At 34.1% G+C, this 23651-nt stretch overlaps 2 protein-coding genes across 2 annotated transcripts in view; one reads left to right on the plus strand and one right to left on the minus strand.

Annotated features, from left to right (window-relative positions):
• LOC126881218 (farnesol dehydrogenase-like) overlaps positions 1-23651 on the plus strand; it is a 378698-nt gene that overhangs the window by 233571 nt on the left and 121476 nt on the right. The window lies entirely within an intron of this gene.
• The window catches only part of LOC126881214 (prestin-like), a 117704-nt gene continuing 99502 nt past the window's right edge, over positions 5450-23651 (minus strand). Inside the window, exons 12-13 of the mRNA XM_050645325.1 lie at positions 20218-20521; positions 5450-7036 (exon numbers count right to left, since the gene is read on the minus strand). Coding sequence (XP_050501282.1) covers positions 6831-7036; positions 20218-20521 — 510 coding nt within the window. The 3' untranslated portion in view covers positions 5450-6830. The remainder of the gene's footprint in view (positions 7037-20217; positions 20522-23651) is intronic.

Raw genomic sequence — 23651 nt, forward strand, 5'->3', positions numbered from 1 at the left:
AATTTTATTTAAATACACTTCAGTCTTTTTATACACTCCTTCACAACCTCTCTCCATCTCCTTCTGTCCAATGCTAGTTCTTTCCACCTCTCAATGTTACTTTTCTTCAAGTCTTCATATACACTGTCCTTCCATCTTTTCCTTGGCCTGCCTTTCCTCCTCTTTTGTATTGGTCTTCGTGAAAGTACCATTTTTGGCATTCGTTTACTTCCCATTCTCTCTATGTGCCCCAAGTATCGTATTCTCTGTGCTTTGATCGTCGTCGTAATCGTTGGCTCTTGATATAGTTCTTCCAATTCTTTATTGGTTCTTCTTCTCCACTGACCTTCTATTTTTACACCTCCATATATTGCTCTTTGCATTTTTCTCTCCCATCTTTCTAACAGGTCTGTTTCTGACTTTTTGAGCACCCATGTTTCGCTTGCGTATGTTACTGTAGGTCTGATAACAGTCTTATAAATTCTTATTTTTGTTTTTCTTGATACGTATTTGGATTTCAATAATGTGCGTAATGCTCCATATTTTTTATTTCCTTTAGCTATTCTTGCCTTTATCTCCCCTTCTTCATGACCATTTTCATCTATTTTGGCTCCCAGGTAAATAATTTCTTTGGCTCTTTTAAACGAGTATGTTTTTTCTCCATCTATTTGTACTATGATGTTATTCTCTTTTTCTTTTTGGATCTCTCCCATTATCATATATTTTGTCTTTTCTTCATTTATTTTAAGTCCGAATTTTTTGGCTTCTGTTATTATGTTTTTCATTAACTTTTGTAGTTCTTTTTTGCTTGTTGCTAATAGCGTCAGATCATCTGCAAATGCTATGCATTGGTGGCCGGTTTTAAATATCGTTTCTTGCATGTTTATTCTGCTTTTCCTGATTATTCCTTCCAATGTTAGATTGAATGCCATTGTTGATAGTGGGTCTCCTTGTCGTAATCCTTCCTTGGTTTCAAACTTTTTGGATGTATACCCTTTCCAAGCTATTTCGTTTGTTGTGTTTTCCATCGTCATCTTTATCATCCTGACAATTTTACTTGGTATCCCCAATTCTTTCATCAGTTCGTACATCTGCTGTCTATTTACTGTGTCGTAAGCCTGCTTAAAGTCTATGAACAAAGCATATAGTACTGTTTTATGTTCGTAACAGGTAGTCTGTATTTCTTTTAAGGCAAATATTTGGTCAGTCGTTGATCTGTTGTTTCTAAAACCTGCCTGGTATTCCCCCAGTATTTTTTCCGAATAATGACTTAGCCTTTTTCTTATACTTTGTGCCAAGATTTTGTAAACTGTTTCTAATAGTGCGATGCCTCTGTAGTTTTCGCATCGCATTCTATCACCTTTTTTATGTATAGGGCATATTCTTGCTATGGTCCACTCTTCTGGCATTTTTTCTTCTTCCCATATTCTTTTTATCAGGTCATATATCTCTTTCTGTAGTCTTTTCCCTCCTGATTTTATCATTTCGGCCGATATTTCTGTTATTCCTGGGCTTTTGTTATTTTTCAAGCTCTTTATTTCGTTCTTTATTTCTTGTTCTGTGGGTATTTCTATTGCTATCTGATCATCTTCAATTTCGTGGTTTGTTTCCTTTTGTACTTCGCTCTTATTTATCAGTTCTGTGAAATAGTTTTGCCAGTTTTCCATTATTTTTTCAGGCTCATTTAGCAACATCCCTTTATCATCTCTCATATATGGGTTGTTTTTTTGATATCCTCTTTCCATTTTTTTTTGCTTCCTGGTAGAATGATCTTATTTCTTTTTTTTGAAATTTTTCTTCTATTTCTTTCAGTTTGTTCTCGTTGTATTTTCTCTTTTTGCTTCTACATTTTCTTTTCATGATTTTTCTCAATTCTCTGTATTCTTCTCTAGTGCTTTCTTCGTCATTTGTGAGATTTTTGAGTCTTACTTTTCTTATTGCTTCTGCTACTTCTTGACATTCTTCATCATACCAATCTTTTGTTTTGTGTTTTCTTTTGGTTTTCGCTAGGATTGCTTTACTTGTGTCCAAGATTGCTTCTTTGATATTTTGCCATTGTTTGTCTGGGCTTGACGTTTCTTGTTCCCTGATTAGTCTGTTGGTTATTCCCTGTTCATACTTCTTCTGTGTTGTTATCTTTTAGTAGTCCTATGTTAAATTGTTTTCCAATTTTTTCTGTTGTTTTATTGTTTCGCTTTATGTTATGCTCGATTTTATATTCTGCTCTCACCAGGTAGTGGTCAGAGTTACAGTCCGCTCCTCTCATGCTCTTTACATTTATTACGTTGTTTGCATGCTTCTTCTCTATTAAAACATGGTCTATCTGATTTACTGTCTTCTTATCAGGGGAAATCCACGTTCCTTTATATATATCTTTTCGGCGTAATTGTGTGCTTCGTATCACCATTTGCCTTTCTGTTGCAAAGCCTATTATTCTTTGGCCATTATCGTTCGACACCTCATGCTTACTATATTTCCCTATTATGTGTTCGTATATATTCTCTCTTCCTACTTTGGCGTTGCAGTCTCCCATTATTATTTTGATGTCAAACACTGGTAATTTATCATATTCTCTTTCCAATTGCTCGTAGAATTCATCTTTTTCTTCTTCTGTGGCATCTTCAATCGGTGCGTGTACATTTATTATACTTATGTTTCGTTTGTCCCCTTTTAATCTTATTGTGCATAGTCTATCTGATATTGATTGGAATGCCATTACTCTTTCCTTCCATTTTCGCTGTATTATAAAACCTGTTCCTAACCTTCTGGTTTCTCCCCCGCTTTTAAAAAATACCACGTCTTCTATTTCTACTATTTCTGTTTCCAATTGTTTTGTCTCTTGTAAAGCTATTATTTCTACATTATATCTTTTAATTTCTCTAATTAATTCTTTGAGTTTTCCTGTTTCGTATGTGCCTCTTACATTCCATGTACCCAAGTTGACTTTAGTTTTCTTTTTGTTATCTTTACTTATTGCCTTGTCCATTGCCTGCGTCGTTTCCGTCTTATTTATCTCTGTTGCAAACTGTATCTTGTCATTTTTCCGCTTTTCTTTTTTATTGCTGTCTTGATTTGTTTTATTTCCATAGTTCGTAATCCTATTCTTTGCATTTTTCGTCGTCATTTGTTTCCTTTCATTGCTATTGCTTAGTTTTTTGCTTTGGTCTCTACCACCAACGTTTGGTTCATTCCATCCCAGCGCCATATTTCATGATCGGCATATATTTTCTTATACCCTACTTTCACTTTTCTCCCTTCCTTTCTTAGTTCTTGCGCTTTTTGTCTGACACGTTTCTGTACAATTCTGTCGTTCTTTGATAGGTCATCGTTGATATAAACTAGACCTTCTTCTCGATTTCTCAATTTGGTTTTGTTTCGCATAATTTTTCTTTTATCTTCTTCCTTTTCAAGCTCAACCAGACAAACTTTTTCTCCTAACTTCAGAGCCTTCTCTATTTGTACATCTACTTCTAATTCTTTCTGCATTAAATTTTTCATTGCATGTTTTAGGATATCTGGCCCATTTGTATCTATGTTCAATCCCTGTATAATTATATTTTTCCGCCTTTTTTGATTTTCTAAACTTTCAAGCCGTTCTTCTATTTGATAAACTGCCTGTTTTAGTTTCGTGTTTTCTTCTCTTAATGTTACATTCTCCTGGCGTAGCTCTCTTATTTCATTTTATGTAAAATTAAATTTTCTGTAGGGTAGCTAGTTTACGAGATACAGCGCGAAAGCCCTTTGCACCTCTTTTTCCAAGATGGCGGCCGGGGGACAAGGGCCTCAACCCCAAAAACTTGAACTTAAGCTTCTACTGAACCCCCCTACACATTAAAAAAATAAAATTGACTCCTCTAAGAAATGCACACTAAATGTAACATTTCAATGGACTAACATAATTTGGCGAATATTAAAATATAGGTAGGTACATATTTATTTGTTCCCATTCCAGGGACGAATCGGCATTGTCCTTTGGGGAATTTGTGGTAAGAGGATTGATTTTAGTCTGTCATTGATGATGGTAAGAAGGACTTTGCTCGCATGGGATATCAATATTACGGTACGGTGATTGCAATAATTTGTCGGTGAACCCCGGTTTACCCCAGTTTGACCTAAAATTTTCTGGGTATTTTGGAACCAATGTTTGTCTTTTATTTGTAATTGTCTTAATACTGTGTAGCTTAATCCCGAATTCTGCTGGTAACATTTTGATCTCCCAACCACACTTTGCAGCTTGTTTTTTCTTCATGTTAATTAAGCTCCTCCATCGTTTAGTGACAATCTATTTGGTTTTTGTATCGTTCTCCAGACTAAATCCATGTTGACAGTCTTCGCGGATGACGTTTCACCGTTGTGTTTATTATACTAAGATCCATATTGACGGCGAACTGAAGTAGCCGTTCACCTCTGCCATCCGCTGCTGGACGTAGGTCTCTCCCATTTTTCGCCACTGATCATGGTTCTGTGCATCTGGTTGCAATTTCTTAACATCCAGCGTGTTGGTGGTCGTCCTCTGCTGCGTTTGTCTTCTCTTGAGTGCCACTCAATTAGTTTTCTGGTCCATCTTGATTCTTTTAGTCTGCCCAATTCCATTTCAACTTTGCTATGCATTCGACAACATCAGTGATACCTGTTCTTTTCCTCAGGTCTTGGTTCCTTATTTTATCTTTTTTTTTGTCACGCCGAGAATCGGTCTTTTCATGCGCCTTTGTGCCACTCGCATTTTTGGTGCTGTTGTTTTTGTGAGCGTTAGAGTTTCTGTTCATTATGTCATCATAGGAAAAACGCATTGGTCAAATGTCTTCAGTTTCATAGCTATGGGGATGTTGCACTTAAAGATGTCTCTTAGTAAATCATACGCTGCCCATTCAAGTGTTATTCGTTGTTGAAATTAACAGGTTTGATTATCCTTGCTTATTCTAATTTCATGACCGAGATATGCGTACTTTTCTGTCAATTCGACCATTTGATTTTGGATGATAAGGTGTTCACTCGGAACTAAATTTGTCATAAATTTGGTCTTACTGACGTTGATTTTTAGATCGTTTGTTGAACATACGTTTTCTAATTCTTGTAGCATTTTTTGTGCTTCACCCAGATCTTCGATGATAAGTAATATAATATTATTCGTCGGCAAAACGTAGATGATTGAGCATTTCCCCATCTATTTTTATTCCTCCATTTTCCCCCTTTAGCATTTTAAAGGCGTATTCGAGGACCGTTATAAATAATTAGGTAAGAGAGTGTCGGCCTGTCTAACACCTCGCTTGATATGTATTTTTTGTTGGTATCCTGTAGTTTTACACGCATTGTGGCAATCTGGTACAAGGTACAATACTAACTTTGTAAAGCGGTAGTCTATTCTACTGTTGTTTAGAGCAATTACAATGCTGTCTAGTTCCACGGTGTAGAAGGCTTTAGGCAGAAAAAATTACGAGTAGGGTGTAGTAAATAAGATAAATGACAAAAATAAGGACCATTTATATATTTATTGTCAAATGATTTAAAATATCCAAGAAAATTGCACAAGATCAATTCTTTTGAAGCTGTAGAACTAAGATTATAATTTATTATTCATTTGAATAATATGTATGAACTATTTAGGTATAATAATTGTATATTAGGGAGTTCCGAAAAAACAAAAGTTTAAAAATGTCAAACGTTACCCGGCTGTTTTCTGGTGATGGGCCTCTAAACCCTCAATTTCAAATTTTAGCTCAAACTGTTAGCCACAACCCTTGTCCCAAGCCCCCCAAAAATTTTTTTAAAGAAAACAAACAAGTAAACTTATATTAGTTTTAAATTTTATTTTACATTACTTACCTATATGTTCAGAAAAAAAAATCATAGGCTATAATAACAAGTTTAATATGGGGATTAAAATATAAAGATTGCCCATTTTCACGTTTATTACCTAGCCTTTCTCAAGATATCTTGAGTACCTAACTGAACATTATTCTCGTTAAAAAACAACACATGTTTCTAACTAATTATACATTTGGATATGAAGTAATTCACAAAGCTGTTACAAATTGAATTAAATGGAAAATCAGTAAACTACAGTAAACTACAGTAAAAAAAGTAACTACCTACATCCTACATTAGTAAAAGTTTGTTTAAAGATTAATCAAAGTTGCCTTTCTGAAATCGGTAGAACACTTTCTGTGGTTTTCCACTACTTGTAACACACTGTTCTTCCTTTTGTCATCTTTTGTGAGGGGCAATGGAATGTCCGAAATGAAAAAATCAAGCAAAGTGTGTTACACATACCTACTTAAAACCACAGAAAGTGTTTTACCGATTCCAGAAAGGCAACTTTTATTAATCTTTAAACAAACTTTTACTGATATATTTACTATTCTCCATTATTTAAATTAATTTGTAATATCTTTGAGTATTCCTTTATATTCAGATGTATAATTAGTTAGAAAAATATGTTGTTTTTTTTTAACGAGAATAATTTTCATGGTACTCAAAATATCTTGAGAAAGACCAACAAACGTGAAAAATGGGTAACATTTATTATATTTTAATCCCCATATTTAACTTGTTAACATGGCCTATGACTTTTTTTTCTGGAGATATTAAAATAAAGCTTAAAAGTGAGTTTACTTGTTTGATTTCTTACAAAAAGGTATAGACTAAAAATAATTAAAAATCTTTGAAATCCCCAAAAAAATTTTTGGGGGTACTTGGGACAAGGGTTAGGGTTAACATTTTGGGCTGAAATTTAAAATTGAGAGTTTATAGGCTTCTATCATTAGAAAAGAGCCGGAGAAATCGACATTTTTAAACTTGGTCTTTTCGGAACACCCCATTGTATATCTGCATATAAATGAACGATACAAATTTCATATATGGTGCATTGATCTTATATGGTGGATTGATCTGCCAAGTTTAACGTCCTGTACTCGTTTATACGGTTCTGTTGCAGGCTTGCCAAATATGCCAGCTCCGAGAGCATAGAGCACTGCATCATGGACTGTGGGGAAAATTATGAAAATTCGTTCTTTCTTTTCCACTTTTTTCCATCTGATAAGTGTTTCAAATACAGTACCTACAATGAGTTATAATAACAGATTAATTCATCAAAAATGAATAACCATTTTCAGTTTCGTTGCAACACGAAACTACAGCCGCATTATATTCTAGTCCAATCAGAGAGTGCAGCAAGCACCTCTGCCGGTTATGAAACTTATTATTCTCTCATCAGGAGGCACATATGCTGCTCTCTCTGACCGAACCAGGACACAACTCCGCGGCATCTAAACATTCCGTATATGTATTTGGAACCTAGGAGTTTTCTATTGGTTCGTTGCAGCACGCGGTCATATTTTAACCAATAGGCGGCGAGGTCCCAAACGCATATACAGAATGTTATTCGGTTCCAAATTCATATACGGAATGTTAAATATTCGTACACCGAAAAATATAAGTTTTTATTAGAATCTGTTAAAAGGAGATTAATTTTAAAATACTTGTTACTGTATTATTAAATAGAAATAAAACAACTATAGTATTTGGAATGTTATTTGGTGCGAAATTCATATACGGTATGTTAAATATTCGTAGAACAAAAAGACGATTTTTATTAAAGCCAGTTAAAATGAGACTGGTTTTTAATAGTATATTATACATTTTATATACATTTTATTTTATATACATTTTATTATAAATTTTTAATAGTATATTTAATGATGGTCATTATGAAGCGAGTATAAGGGATACGAAACGAGCCGCCTAGCGGCGAGTTTCGTATAGAGTACGAGCTTCATAATGATAATTAAATGCAAGTTGAATTAATACCCGATTTTTTCTATGATCACAAAAAAAATTTATTCATAATGATAATTAAATGCAAGTTGAATTAATACACGATTTTTTCTATGATCACAAAAAAAATATATTCAACTTTATTAATTTTGTAACGCAAACAAATTAAGTAGTTAGTCAGTCTGACAGTTTGTTTACATATTGAGAACTGTCAAAGCGTATATATTTGACTTCATATTGAAAATCTGTATCATAATAAGGTTCATTATAGTGACTTGCAGGGCCCCCGTTACCATATGTGCAAAGTGTACAATGCACACGGGCGCCATCCTTTAGGGGCGCCAAAACATGAGGTCAAAAATTGAAAAAAAAAATTGCAAAAAAATTAATTTTAAAACAGAAGTTAAGAAATCAAATAGAATTAGGTATAAATACACACCAAACATATTTAAATTAAGTGACAGCGATCTTTTAAAACGTTGTTTTGTTCTTCAAGAACGACTGCCAGAGCAGGATAATAAGGATATAGACTTCAATCATTTGTTTTGAAATAGGGGCTTTTCAACGCTTCTCATTTGTTTCGAGCATGTGTCATATGTCGTATATTAATATTATACATGGATTATACCACATATGATAGAAGCTCGAAACAAATGAGAAGTGTTGAAAACTAATAAGCGTTAAAGTTATTTTCATTACTTGATGATACTGACCCCTTAAATATTTTACAATATATAGGTATTTGCAAACAATTTAATCTCCACCCTTTCAAACGTATGCATTTCACGGATTTCACTAAGAATTCTTTTGACATTGCTTGTATCTGTATGCTTCAAGATCAATGCTTCAAGAAATATTGCCTGGCCTAGCAATATTAACAATTGAACAAGAAATTTTTGATGGTATAAATTTTAGCGATGTAATTAATGAATTTTCAACAGCAAAGTCTCGGAAAATATCGCTACTACAATAATTATTATTAATTATTTTATTTTTAAATTATTTGTTCTACAACCGTGTTAAAAATGCAATTTTTAGCACTCCATACGAGCGTTAAAAATGCTACTTTAAGGCACAAGTGCTTTAAAAATTTTATGGCACTGCAGTTCGTATTGACCGTATATTCAATTTTGATGTAACGTCAAAAAAATATAAAAATGGAATGTCAGTCAAGTTCAAGTAAAAGTTTTTGTAGATATTGTCCTGTAATTAAGTTTGTAGAAAAAATATTGTATGATATGCGTGTTAAAAAGTACATTTTTAAGGCACTCATGTGAATTGCAGAACTCGCTATCGCTCATTCTGCAAACTTTCACATGCGTGCCTTAAACGTGTACTTTTAACACTTATATCATAAATAACTATTAACATTTTATTTTTCTATTGTATAATATATTATTATAATATATTACTACGAATGAATGTAAATGAACGTGAAATACGGCGATACCGTGTAATTTTCAGGGTCACCACCTAATTGCATGAAAATTTGGATTTAGGCTGTACTTCCCTTCACTTCAAAATTGTATTTGTGTCATGGGTTGCTTTTGCTTGGGGATGAGAGTTACCCCTTCTCGGGGCTGAAAAAATATAAGTTTAAAATAAGCCCGTTCTACAGAGTTTCGTAACTACAACAATACTTTTCAAGTTATTTGCAAGTAAATATGTTTATTTTTCAACAAAAAAGCACGTTTTTAGGCGGTTTTTCGAAAATAACTCAAAAACTAAGTATTTTATCGAAAAACAAACTGTATCAAAAATGTATGTCATAAAAAACGAAGAAAATGGTTTATTCATAAAGTCTATAGACCTAGTAGGTACAACCAAAATTTAAGCTCATGAAAAATACGTTCTTATTCGTCTAATTCCAGATCGAATATTTCTACGTAAAATATCCTAAAAATGAAGCACTTTTCGAGGAAAACTCATTAAAACTTATTATGAGTTCTAAAGTTCAGTTTGTTGCCTTATTTCCAGCACCTACCAAACTATTTACCTTCAAAGGTAAAGTAAGGGGCGCCAAAATCCTTTTTTGCACACAGGCGCCAGTAGCCCTTACGGGGGCCCTGGTGACTTGATATATTGACTTGATGAATCATAATTGATATATTATAGTATGAGAATAGAAAAATTATTGTTAATGTATTATTAAAGATCCATAAGGAAAAGGTTTTCCTGTAGTTGGCTGTATACCATATAATACAAAAAAACGAATAAAGTCCTTTATAAAAGGTTTATATTTAAAATCCCTAAAAAGGGCTACATCACAGAACTAGTTTTCGATTGGTTGACCAATCATCATCAGTGCTTTCCTAAAATGAATATAACCTTATAAAATGGTGCAAAGGTTTTAAAATTTTGACTACGGTTAAAAAAAGTTGTACGTTATACTCACGTGATCTTACATGCTAACCACCAAAATATTTGTAATTATTTATTATATGTAAATAAAATTTGTAATATTATATTTTGGTGGTTAGCATGGTAAGGACACGTGAGTAGGTATAACCTACGACTTTTTTTAAACGTAGTCAAAATTTTAAAACCTTTGCATCATTTTATCAGGTTATATTCATTTTAGGAAAGCACTGATGATGATTGGTCAATCAATCTAAAACTAGTTCTGTGATGTAGCCCTTTTTAGGGATTTTAAATATAGACTTTTTATAAAGGACTTTATTCGTTTTTTTGTATTATATGGTATACAGCCAACTACAGGAAAACCTTTTTCCTTGTGGATCTTTAATAATACATTAACAATAATTTTTCTATTCTCATACTATAATATATCAATTATGATGTCACTACCTGTATCATAATGAACTTCATTATGATACATATTTTCATTAGGATACAGATTTTTAACCAATAGAATCGCGATATGACATTCGCGATAAAGGTGGCACACGCGCAGTACCTAACCAATGGCGAATCAAATACATATTCTTTGACAGTTCTCAATATGTAAACAAACTGTCAGACTGACAAACTACTTAATTTGTTTGCGTTACAAAATTAATAAATTTGAATATATTTTTTTGTGAATGATCATAGAAAAAATCGTGTAAACAACTTGCATTTAATTATCATTATGAAGCTCGTACTCTATACGAAACTCGCCGCTAGCTTCATAATGACCATCATTAAATGCTCGTTGCATAATATACTATTAAAAACCAGTCTTATTTTAATTAGCTTTAATAAAAATCGTCTTTTTGTTCTACGAATATTTAACATTCCGTATATGAATTTCGCACCAAATAACATTCCAAATACTATAATTGTTTTATTTTTATTTAATAATACAGTAACAAGTATTTTAAAATTAATCTCCTTTTAACAGACTCTAATAAAAACTTATCTTTTTCGGTGTACGAATATTTAACATTCCGTATATGAATTTGGAACCGAATAACATTCCGTATATGCGTTTGGGACCTCGCCGCCTATTGGTTAAAACATGACGGCGTGCTGCAACGAACCAATAGAAAACTCCTAGGTTCCAAATACATGTACGGAATGTTTAGATGCACCCCTGCGTGCAGTTACGGATTGCAACGAACGAAATGGCAGGGATTCAGGGATGCCCTAGCGGTAACTGCTAGCAAGTGACTAAGGTTTCAATCTAATAGCACACAAAATAATACCAAAAATATTACTCTATATTTCACCAGATTGAAAACAATGGGAACCTTCTCTGGTTACACCTCCGAGGCTTCTAAAATTTGCAAGCCATAACGGATGCTGAGACCAAAGAAGATGAGGGAATTTTACAATTTATAATTTACAATCACTTTAGTCTCAGCATCCGTTATGGTTTGCAAATTTTAGAAGCCTCGGAGGTGTAACCAAAAAAGGTTCCCATTGTTTTCAATCTGGGGGGATGTAGAGTAATATTTTTGGTATTATTTTGTGTGCTATTAGATTGAAAATTGATTCTTTAGATTAATTTATTTTTATACAAATCTTGCAAGGGGGGTATTGGTTGCTTGCGCCACTGTGCATCTTAAAATATTTAAATAAGGGATAACTTTAATGTAGTAAAGGCATTTTGGTAAAATTGTGGGTTGGGGGTTAGACCACTGTTGCTCTGATAGCCTTAATAAATAACACAGGTATACAAAAAAACTAAATTTCGGACTATTTGAAAAACCATATTATGACTAGGGGGTTTTTTGGGTTGCTGATCACGAATCCGGGGTCCGCTGATCTCTATCACGTCATGTACTGGGAGCGTTCAAGTATTACGTAACGCGATTTTGGAAGATTTTTGACCTCTCCCCCCTACGTAACGCACTCTAATGAGCGTTTAACTATTGCGTAACTCAATTTTTGAAGATTTTTACCCCCCCCCCCCCCTGCCTTACGTAATACTTGAACGGCCCCAAAGGTCATTTCAAGGTCAAATCAAGGTAAATTGACAGTCGCTCTGAAAAAGTATATCGGGGGTTTTGGGGTCGCTGATGATTAATCCGGGGTCCACTGACCTCTATCACGTCCAGCTCAAGGTCATTTCAAGGTCAAATCAAGATAAATCGACACAATTGCTCTGAAAACGTATATTAGGGGTTTTTTGGGGTCGCTGATCACAAAACCGGGATTCGTTGAGCTCTACTACGTCAGGTAAAGGTCCTTTCAAGGTAAACCAGTTTTAAGGACTTGTGTAGGAGTTGACTTGAGTTTGAGGATTTGGGTAGAGCTCAACGAATCGCAGTTTTGTGATCAGCGACCCCGTAGTTTTGTGTAACGTACGTTTTCAGAGCAATTGTATCGATTTATGACCTTGAACTAGACGTGGTAGAGCTCAGCGGACTCCGAATTCGTCATCATTGACCCCAAAAACCCCTAATTTACTTTTTTGGAGCGACCGTCGATTTATCTTAATTTGACCTTGAAATGACCTTTACCTGACGTGATAGAGGTCAGCGGATATCGGATTCGTGATCAGCGACCCCAAAAACCTCATAGTCCTATGGTTTCGTCAAATAGTCCGAAATTTAGATTTTTTTTTGTTAATCTGTGTAATGTAACTAAAAGGAAAAATCTTACTGTTCTTTAGATATTTTACTGTACAAAAAGAGAATCTTTAGAAAAAAAATTAGACATTTGTTGCCGTAAATTGAGACATACGATGGTCGGCATACTAAGTCAGGTAACGCTTTCGAAAAATCGGCATAAGTGTGGCAACGCTCATAAGTCTGGCAAAGCTGCCGAAAAAGATTAAAATGAAGCATGTTTGTGCTTCAGACAGTTGTGTTGGTGTCATGATAGCACGTGGGCGTTGAGCTACGTAGCATGTGTGCGGGAGTAACCTTAATGTTCATTTTGGAGAATGGATAGGTAGACGAGGAATCGTCGAGTGGGCCAAACCTTCATATGACCTGACACCCTGTGATTTCTTCCTGTGGGTCCTTCTCAAAAACCACGTGGTTTCAAGAGAATTTGAAAATCTTCGCGGACAGCTTGACATGCTTCGCCTGACCTGCCTGATCAAGATGGACATCAATTCGAACACTTACAGTAACCTTTTTCGAATCCCTTTTGTAATTAATTCATTTTGGCGCTGCATTTTTTTCTCTTGATGCAAATTTGTTGCCTGACTGATGCCGACCCCTGTAGATAAATTATCTTCTTAGATACCTTATGGTATCCTTATGGGAAGTGATATCTCGTTTGAAAGGTATTGGGAATACGTATTCAATCATACTAATTTTATTTGAGTTTAAGCTGATTTTGATAAATAAATTAAATAAATGATAAAATTCTAGTTTAGCATTACTAAAAATTCCAAAGGTGTTTGCTTGCTTGCTTTCTTGGTTATTGGCCTTGCTTTATGCAATTTGGCCAGCTCGATCAGGTTGGCGGTCGCGACGTTGACTGGCTCATGTCCATGGCGAAAATATGAGTGTTATGCAATAACAAACACAATCTATTAGTAATAAGCATGAAAAAGAAATAAGGTGTAGCTAGTTGATCATTATAGTTTTATTCTGTTTATTCTAAGAAACTTCATAATTGCTTTGATTGATTCTTCATCTACGTTATGTTAAATTGAATATATTGTTATCGGGGCTAGAAGTCCTTTATTGGCGAAAAAATTGTAGATATCCCAGTTTGGAGTGGAGTTAATAGGGCATTCAAAAAATATGTGATTAAGATTTTCTATGGACCCACATTCGCAATAGGGATTGTCTGTCAGGTTCATCATATGCAAGTTTTCTTTTGTTAGACAGTGCCCTGTACGTAACATTGTAGTGATGTGTCTTCGATCTATGAATGGAAGAATGGCAAACCATTTATTTTTAGGAAAGGTAGGTTGTAATTTTCGGTATTGATGGTCTTTAATTCTGATTAGGATGTTCCATTTATTTCTGAATTCATCGTACACTTTAGACTTAATGTCAGTATATAATATGTCTTGAACATCGAGGGGCATGGCCATTGGTATGTTCAAATTTCTTCCTATATTAGCTAGGGTGTCAGCTTCTTCGTTACCCGGGATATTTGAATGTCCTGGTAATCATGCTAATCTGATGTCAAAGCCATTTCCAGTTGCATGAATTATCTAAGTATAATGTAGCGGTTACGCTACTAATTAAATTAATTCCATTAAAATTCCATTAATAATATCCCTCAAGAAATTCCTTGTGATACGCCCGCGATCGATTTTAAAACGACATTTCTCTGCTCACGCGCGACAAGCTCTTTGTAGTGGAAGCGAAAGTGATTTCTCGATTGGAACTTTAGTTGGTCAAGAACTCGTCAAGGTAACACGCCGCCATTATCTAAGTGACGGAATTTGAAGCGAAATTGGAAATGAAATCTAACTAAAAGGAAATCGAACATCAGCCAATAACATGTGCCAAAACTACTAAAACAAACTTAAGTATATCTGGGGATTTATTCACATAAAAGAAATATAATACCGCTGGCGTGTTTCTTGTTTCAAGTAAGTAATATATTGATATTTTTATGATTCATTCGTTATATTCGAACTCGTCAAGGTAACACGCCGCCTTTATCTAAGTGACGGAATTTGAAGCGAAATTGGAAATTAAATCTAACTAAAAGGAAATCGAACATCAGCAAATGACATATGCCAAAACTAGTAAAACAAACTTAAATATATCTGGAGACTTATTCACATAAAAGAAATATAATACCGCCGGCGTGTTGCTTGTTTCAAGTAAGTAATATATTGATATTTTTATCATTTATTCGTTATAAAATCCAATTCATCTTTGTAGTTAGGTATTTCGTTAGGAATTAGATTTCGTATTAGGATAAGAAACCACATAAATTGCAAAGTATAGCATTCATTCGCAAAGAACATACGGTCATGTTTTTTTCCTATTGTCAAACCTTAATTTAAATTTATTTCATATCTTATCATTAGGTTTTTCCTCTAATTTTTTTATAAGGTAATATATAAAAAAGTTTTAACGAATATCAGACAGTCTTCTGTCGTGCGCATGTCCCTGTCATGTCTGCATTGAAAATAGCTTCAGAAATTTGCAGAAATTTGACATGCCATATACCTAACCTAATGTTTAATGTTTTGTTTTGGTCCAGTGCAGTGAATCTGTGCTGGTACACAGATTGTAATAAAGAATGTAATTAAATTTGGTAAAATTTACATTTTAGATTCCGTCACTTTACATCACTTGAAAACTTGGTCATTTGAATACATGCTTAAGTGTCTAATTATGTCCCAGTTCGATTGTTAGCAGCTCGTGTATGGGTTACCCATAGGGTTTGCTGTTTTGTTTGGATAGACCAGCACCTGATTTTACTTCACCCAGGACCCTAAAGTAGGACTTACACATACAGCAGCCAATCAGCTTTACCGTGCCAAGAGGACATTCATTCCTATGGACTTTCAACTTTACTTTTAACAAGCTGTTGTCGTAAAAGCTAAGTTTTATTTACTTTTCATTACATATTTTGGGTAATCTATATTTGTTTACAGTGTACACTCATTCATATGCATATGATCAAGTAGACTACATATTTTTCTTGATAGATAGGGTTTTTAGGTCTTTGTTTTTGTTCAATATAAATAATATTTTTTCCAAATAAATAAAATCAGGTCTCGGTAAATAATTATTATAAATAATTGCATATTAAAATTTGATAGGGAATAGGGTTGTTAAAATTTATGTCGAGGTTTTAAAATTAGGGAATATGTCTAATATGGTTTGTTTTTTAAATAGAATATAAAGAGTCACTGACCAACTCATTTATATAATTATTATTTTTGCTAGGTGAGATACTTATTTTTTGGCAACCGTAGATGTTCTTTTCGTGTAACTCGCTCTAATCGAGTTCATTTAGGTAATATTACCAACTTTTAGTTGTAAGGACTTTGTGCTATTCTAACGGACTTTGTTTTTGGATTGTGATAATAATAATAACAATCTTTGCTTGGCCCAGTGGTAGTGTTATTTGCTTGTTAAGTGGCTATTAGGTCCTGTTTGATCTTTACACCACCCACTACCACTGTTATTCAGTTTTGCGTTATATGTTAATTGTTTATATAATATATAACATATCTATTATAAATATATGTATTATTAGTAAGGTTGGTTTTTTATTTCAGTTTCTATTATCAGTATATAATATAGCAAGACAAGGTTAGTATTGCGTATTTTTGTATTTCAGGTGATTGTATCCAGTGTTATTTATTTCCTGTTATTTGTTACTTCAAAAAAATCTCAACCATTGTTTAGTTAACGCCCTTCTTCTTCTCTACTTATCGTCCTCTTTATATCGGTCTATTTCCAGTGGTCTTATCTAGTTGTATTAAGTTTAGTTGTTTCCATCAGTTCATTATCCCATCTATCTGTGTACTTCTAAAGCCAATATTCAGTGTATTGAAGCTAGCCCGAATATTCACTTGAGATTTAGTGTCTCTCTGCCCATTTGATTTGTTCTTCTGAGTTAAGCCACTCTTCATTAGAGTCTTAAATCTCTTCTCTTCTATTTTTCCCCTATTTCGTCAGTTCTTTCTCTTCAAAACTCTCAATACCCAGAGTATAGAAGTTTCAATAAGTCTTTTTGTTTCAATAGGCCAAAACTTTGATACATTTTTGACTGCACAACTGCTGATTTTTTCAATTGCACTGCTTTAATCAGAAAAAATGATTATTCTAAATAAGTTTTTCCTAAGTGCTAATTAAATTGAATCATATATTCATATGACCTCCCCTTTACATATGGAGAGGTAATTTGGTAGCTGTGAGCTGTAGTTTATGTTGATATCTGGTATAATGATTCCAAACCCTGTTGTAAGGTATTTCTTCGATGCATCAGTGAATATAAAGGTATCGGTTGCTTTATATTTTTCTGTGTTTATAAAAAAATGTTCTTTGATCATGGGATCATATTTGATCATTTCATGGGATTTTTGTCAAAAATTGTCGGTTTCAATTCTCTAGTTGATTTTACGTCAACGTGAACTTTTTGACAAGTAACCATAGGCGGACGTTTGAATTTTTACTAATTAAATGCGAAACTACTAGTTTATTATTTATTTAATTTATTCATCAAAATCCAACTTAAACTCAAACAAAATTAGTATGACTTAATATGTAAATTTTAATACCTTTTAAACGAGGTATCACTTGCCATAAGCATAGACATATATATGTCTATAGCCATAAGGTCATATTTCAAATTATCTGTTATAGTGGCGCTGTAGCGTCATCTGTCACTATTGCGTCTCCTGTTATAACTAGGTGAGAAGCCTACGTCCGTATATTTCCTCCCTGCAAATTTCACGATTAGGTATAAAAGTATAACCGTTCAAAAGGTACGAGGGGGGGCACGGGACTTTTGACTAGCACTGTATACGACAAACATAGACAATATAGACACACGATTACATTACCAAATTAATCAGAGTTAGAATAGAAAAGGCTAGAAGTGCATTCAATAATATAAAACAAATATTTTGTAGTAGAGAACTCAGCCTAAATCTTAGAAAACGAGTAGGTACTAAAGCAGTGGTGGCCAAATTGTGGCTCGCGAGCCACATGTGGCTCTTTTAAGGATTATTTGTGACTCTCGATAAATGTACCTACCTGAATTACTTTTAATTTTTGTGTTTCAAAATGTTTTAAATTACTGAGAACAAATATAAAAGACTAAGTGTAACATCAGGACTTAAAGGAGACCCTTTATTACTAGTGCTATTCAATTTTGCGTTAGAATATGTAATAAGTAAAATATCATCTGAGCTGATAGGGGGATTTCCAAATCGAGAATCAAAATTATTGTTGGCCTTTGCTCATAATCTAGGTGTAGTCGCTCATTCTACAAGAGACGTGAGAGAGGTGTTTTCACAACTCAAAGAAGAAACAGGTAGTCTGGGCCTTCGAATAAATGAAGAGACGATGAATACATGTTAGTAACCAAAAATCCAAGACCAAGAGTCAGGCAGCACATGCTAGTAACAAAAAACCAAGGCCAAGAGTTAGGCAGAACATAACTATAAATGACCATAACTTCGAAGTAGTAAAAGAGTTTAAATATGTAGGGGCAGTAATCACAGATGACAACAACATATAAAAAAGGTCTCAGCAAGGATATCTGTGTGCAATAGAGCATTATACTCTCTATCATCATCATTAAGATCTAAGCTGCTAAAAACAATCTAAATTAAGACTGTACATTAGTGTACATGCCAATTATTCGCCCAATTGTTACATATGGAAGTTAAATGTAAAAAGTTCTCAGAATTGGTCACGGCAATGGTCACGGTGTATGGTACTAAAAACATCGTCAAACATATAAATGCTAAGATAAGATGCGCAGGTCATGTCGTAAGATCAGAGGAAGGCAAAAGGGTTACAGGCAGAGTATTTTGAGAGACGGTAAAAGATCAGTAGGACGTCCCCGAAAAAGATGGATAGATGATGAAGAATCAATGTATCCTGAATTGGTAAAGGCGGCTTATAGAATTATTTGCATATTTAAAATAACGATGTAAACCATTTTATTTCAAAAGATGAAGTTTTTGATCCTAATAGCATTATTAATAATATTTAGAAAATATTAAAATATTACTAAAAGATTTTTAAATCGAAAGCTTATTGGTCCATTTCCTTGGTAACACCTCCAAGGCTTCTAAAATTTGCTAGCCAAATGGATGCTGAAGCGAAGAAGACAAGAGGGAATTCAAAAAACTTACAATTCACGACCCCGTCTGTTCAGCTGGTAAATTCCAACAGAAAATGGACCTAGTTACTCGAAGGAGTAAAGACCAATATAAAAATAAAATAAAAATTTTATTTTTAATTCAGTTGCAATGCGAAGGCAAAACAATCTTACTTTTCAATTAGAATACGGAGCGCAGTCCAGTCCCTTGAATCGCGATTTTCGGCTCTTATTGGAGCCTCATCGGAAAGAACGTAGGCTTGTTCTCCATATCCCAATTGATCCGCACTGAGAGGTTCTCCCACCCATTGCAACTGAAGTGAAAATATTAGGTGACTAGCGTCATCTGGCAATTAAAAGATGAAGTTTTCGATCCTAATAGCATTATTAATAATATTTATAAAATATTAAAATATTACTAAAAGATTTTTAAATCGAAAACTTATTGGTCCATTTCCTTGGTAACACCTCCAAGGCTTCTAAAATTTGCAAGCCAAATGGATGCTGAAGCGAAGAAGACAAGAGGGAATTCAAAAAACTTACAATTCACGACCCCGTCTGTTCAGCTGGTAGATTCCAACAGAAAATGGACCTAGTTACTCGAAGGAGTAAAGACCAATATAAAAATAAAATAAAAATTTTATTTTTAATTCAGTTGCAATGCGTTATTAAAAATAAAAATTTTATTTCATTTTATTTCACTTTAAAATTCGTGAAATCCAAATAGCGAGAGAAAAATTTAATACCTTTTTTACACTTATTAAAAAATTGTTTAATTGCGGCTCGCGAAAAATTTCAAATGTTGAAAAATGGCTCGGACTATCAAGGAACTTGGCCACCCCTGTACTAAAGTGTTATGTATTTTCTGTTCTTTTATATGGTGTGAACACATGGACTTTTAATAAACAATGTCTCAATAGATTGGAAGCATTTGAAATGTATAGGTACATATCGAAGAATACTGATAATCTCCTGGACAGACAGAATAAACAATAAAGAAGTACTAAGAAGAATAGAGAACAGCAGGGAGATACTGGATTCCATCAAAATAAGAAACCTACAATATCTGGATCATATAACATGTGGTGACAAATATGCATTCCTAAAATTAATAATGCAGGTAAAGATTCAAGAAAGAAAATGTCCTGGCTGAGAAAACTGGTTTGGATGCAGCTCAACTGAACTCTTTCGGGCTGTAGTGTCAAAAGTTAGAATAGCAATGACGATCGCCAAACTTCGTCGCGGAGATGGCACGGAGAAGTTTATGAAACACTTTAAAGATAATTAGAAGTAAGTAATTTAACATACCTGAATTTATTACAAGTAAAATTGTAATATCTAGCTTGCCATAATCTGTTTGCAAAGTTCTCAGAGTCGCTATCGCACATGGATCAATAAAAGTGAGTCTAGAGAAATCAAGGATTATCCACTTATATTCAAATTCTTGTTCTTCTGGTGGAAGGCCTTTCTTTGCGAGCCACAATCTTCTTTTAAAAATTTTGGTCGGATCGATGCCTGTTGCTTTGATAAGTCTTTCGTTAAAATAGAATCTTGACGAAAAGCTTAAACCGCCTGCTATACGGAAAATTTTAATTTCATCAATTTCTTGTGCCTAAAACACATTATATAATTTCATAACGTGAACTAATGTAAACATTTAATAATTTTATAAGATAAACACATGAACTCAATAAATATATACAAAAGATACAGACATTTACAACTAATAAAAAATAGAAACTACTTATACTCGTCCAAAACCGTAACGTGGAGTTCGCCAGGGTGAGACCATTTCGTCAAAACTGTTCACAAGTTCACAACATTATTGGAATATATATGTAAACGTGCAAACCTAGATGAAGAGGGCATAAACATAAATGGAGAGCAACTTAGTCACCTCAGGTTCACGGACGACATAATCCTGATAACAGATCTCATTGATCATGCCATCGAAATGTGAAAAGGCTCTACCATGCTTCTACACAATTGGGTTTAAAAATCAACCACTCAAAAACACAAGTGATGACAAAACTCATGAATGAGAACATCGAAATATCTGGAACAAGTATAGAAAAAACATCAGCATACAAATATCTGGGGCGGGAAATTCGTTTAAGTAGAGACAACCAGATCAATGCATTAATATCTACGCAAAATAGGGTTGACTTGGGCGGCTTATGGAAAGCCAAGAGCCGTTTTCAAATCAGCTTGTAATGTTACAAACGTCACATCTTTGCTATTTTATTTTTAAATAATTATTTTACTTTATTTTCTTTAATATTTCATTTATTATTATTATTCATTTATTTTCTTTAATAATTATTTTCTGTATTCGTTTTAACTTGTTTTTTCGTTAAAAACCTGTTTGGCGCCCGTTCTATAGGCAACTCTCTTTTCATCTAACACCTAAGTCACAATACTGAACGTACTTCATATATCCTTACTCTGTAGATATCTGTCTTAATACGGAACATGTCTGCCACCTCCTACGTTGCACTGTCATGACAGTGACACTTCATCCCCCCTACTTCCCATCTGCTTAAAGAGAAAGATTTTTTATCAATGTGTGCTGCCTGATCTAACCTATGGTGCGGAAACGCTACTGCTCACTAAGACGTCCGCAAACAAAATTCGAACAACACACATGGCAATGGAATGGTCCATGTTGGGATTTGGGATTAACCATAAGAGACCGAATAACCAACACAGAATTGCGCCGTAGATCAAGAGTAACCGACGCAATTAAAATAATATCGATCTTGAAATGAAACTGGGCAGGGCATGTCGCGCGAATGAAGAATGGCAGATGGACGAAACGTATTCTCGAGTGGAGACCCAGACAGGACGCCTTTCGAAGCAGAGGGCGATCAAAAACAAGATGGATAGATGACCTGAAGCGGATATGCCAAAATTGGATGCAAGCGGCTCAGGACCGAAATTTGTGGGGTGAATTACGGGGGGGCCTACGTTCAGAAGTATACAAGTATAGGCTGAATGATAATGAAAACCATAACATTGCATAAAATAGTTCAACGTAGATACAAAAATTAAAATAAAGATTATTAGTAAAAATTCGTCGCTAAGATAGAGTGCGACGTGTTGGGAGAAATCTCGCAACACTGCCTTACACATCAAGACTCCCTCTCTCTCCCCCGCCACTTTCGCCTCGCTGCATTGCTCAGTGTTGGCCTAACAGCCTTCGAATATGGAGTTCCGGGTGATCGTTACCGCCAATGTGAAATTCATGCCGTGATACGGTTTTTAAATGCAAAATGGATTTCACCCATTGACCTTCATCGTCAGTTAATTGAAGTTTATGAGTAAAATTTCATATACACTCTGGGCCAAAATTAACCGGCCACCTTAAAAATGGGTCATTTTTGATGTCTTATATCTCCTAAACCTGTTGTCCGAGTTAAGTGATTTTTTTAATATGTTATAGCCTTATTCCTTGACAATATCGTTATAATAATACTGCTGTTAAACAGGTAAATTTTAATTGTATACAGGGTGTACGAATCACACTGTGTTTTTTTCTTAAAGTTTGCATCACCCTGTGGAATATTCTAGAATTTGTAGAATGCTGAAATTAAAATCTAACTATAGCCTCATGCTTTCTTAACATTTTGTTGTTCGATTTATTCGCTTATGTTGGATAATAAAAAAGTTAGGTGATTTAACAACTACACATGTTCTTTATCGATAGAGGGTGTTTTTAAAAAATGTTGGCAAAGTTCAAGGGTAATTCTGCATGAAAAAATAATGACAGTTTAATCAATAAACTTATGTCTGAGAAACGAAGCAAATGCTTCGTTTCTGAGATAGGGGGTGTTGAAATTTGTCTGATAAACTGACGATTTATTTATTGCTTTAAAACCGGTTGAGATATGCAAATGCAATTTGGTGGGTTTTATGACGTAGTTATTGCATATTTTTTGACATACAATTAAGAATTTAATATTCACCATTTGCGCGCATACGGGTAATATGAGCCATCATATTATGGTGACCATAGGTGGCCGGTTAATTTTGGCCCAGAGTGTTTATGTACAACATGTTCGCAACATAATTGAGTTGTTCAAAAACAATAGAACAGAGCAGATGAAAGCAGAAGATGATATGGTTTTAAAGATATTAAAAGAGGAAATTTAATCGGCATTAAAAAACAGCAAAAATGGTAAAGCACTAGGTCCAGACCAAATCCTAGTAGAAAACTTAAAATGCATAAAAATGATGAAACCTTAGACATTATCGTAGACTTGTTTAACATAGTGTACAAAACAGGAAACATACCAAAACAATGATTACTCTTCACCTTTTGTACTATCACTAAAAATACAAACGCTAAATATTGCAGAATACAGAACAATATTATTAAAAAATCGCATTCTCAAATTATTCTTGAAAATAATACATGGTCGTATAAAATATAAAAAATAAAAACTGGAAGGAGTAGATGATAGTCGGTTTGGGTTCAGAAACGGTTAAGGAACCATGGAAGCGTTACTTGCCTTTAATGTGTTGGCTGAAAGATGCATGGATATGAATGTGGATGTGCATATTTGTTACGTTGATTTTGAGAAAGCATTTGACAAAGTAGACACGAAAAATTACTCCAAATTATAAAGACAATAAACATAGACAAAGGGACTTAAGAATAATAACAGACCTTTGCTGGAATCAAAGAGCACAAATTTTAATAGATAACGAAACCAGTCCAGAAATTGAAATCGGGAGGGGAG

This window comes from Diabrotica virgifera, chromosome 3 (genome assembly GCF_917563875.1).
Source record: "Diabrotica virgifera virgifera chromosome 3, PGI_DIABVI_V3a".
Taxonomy (NCBI): domain Eukaryota; kingdom Metazoa; phylum Arthropoda; class Insecta; order Coleoptera; family Chrysomelidae; genus Diabrotica; species Diabrotica virgifera.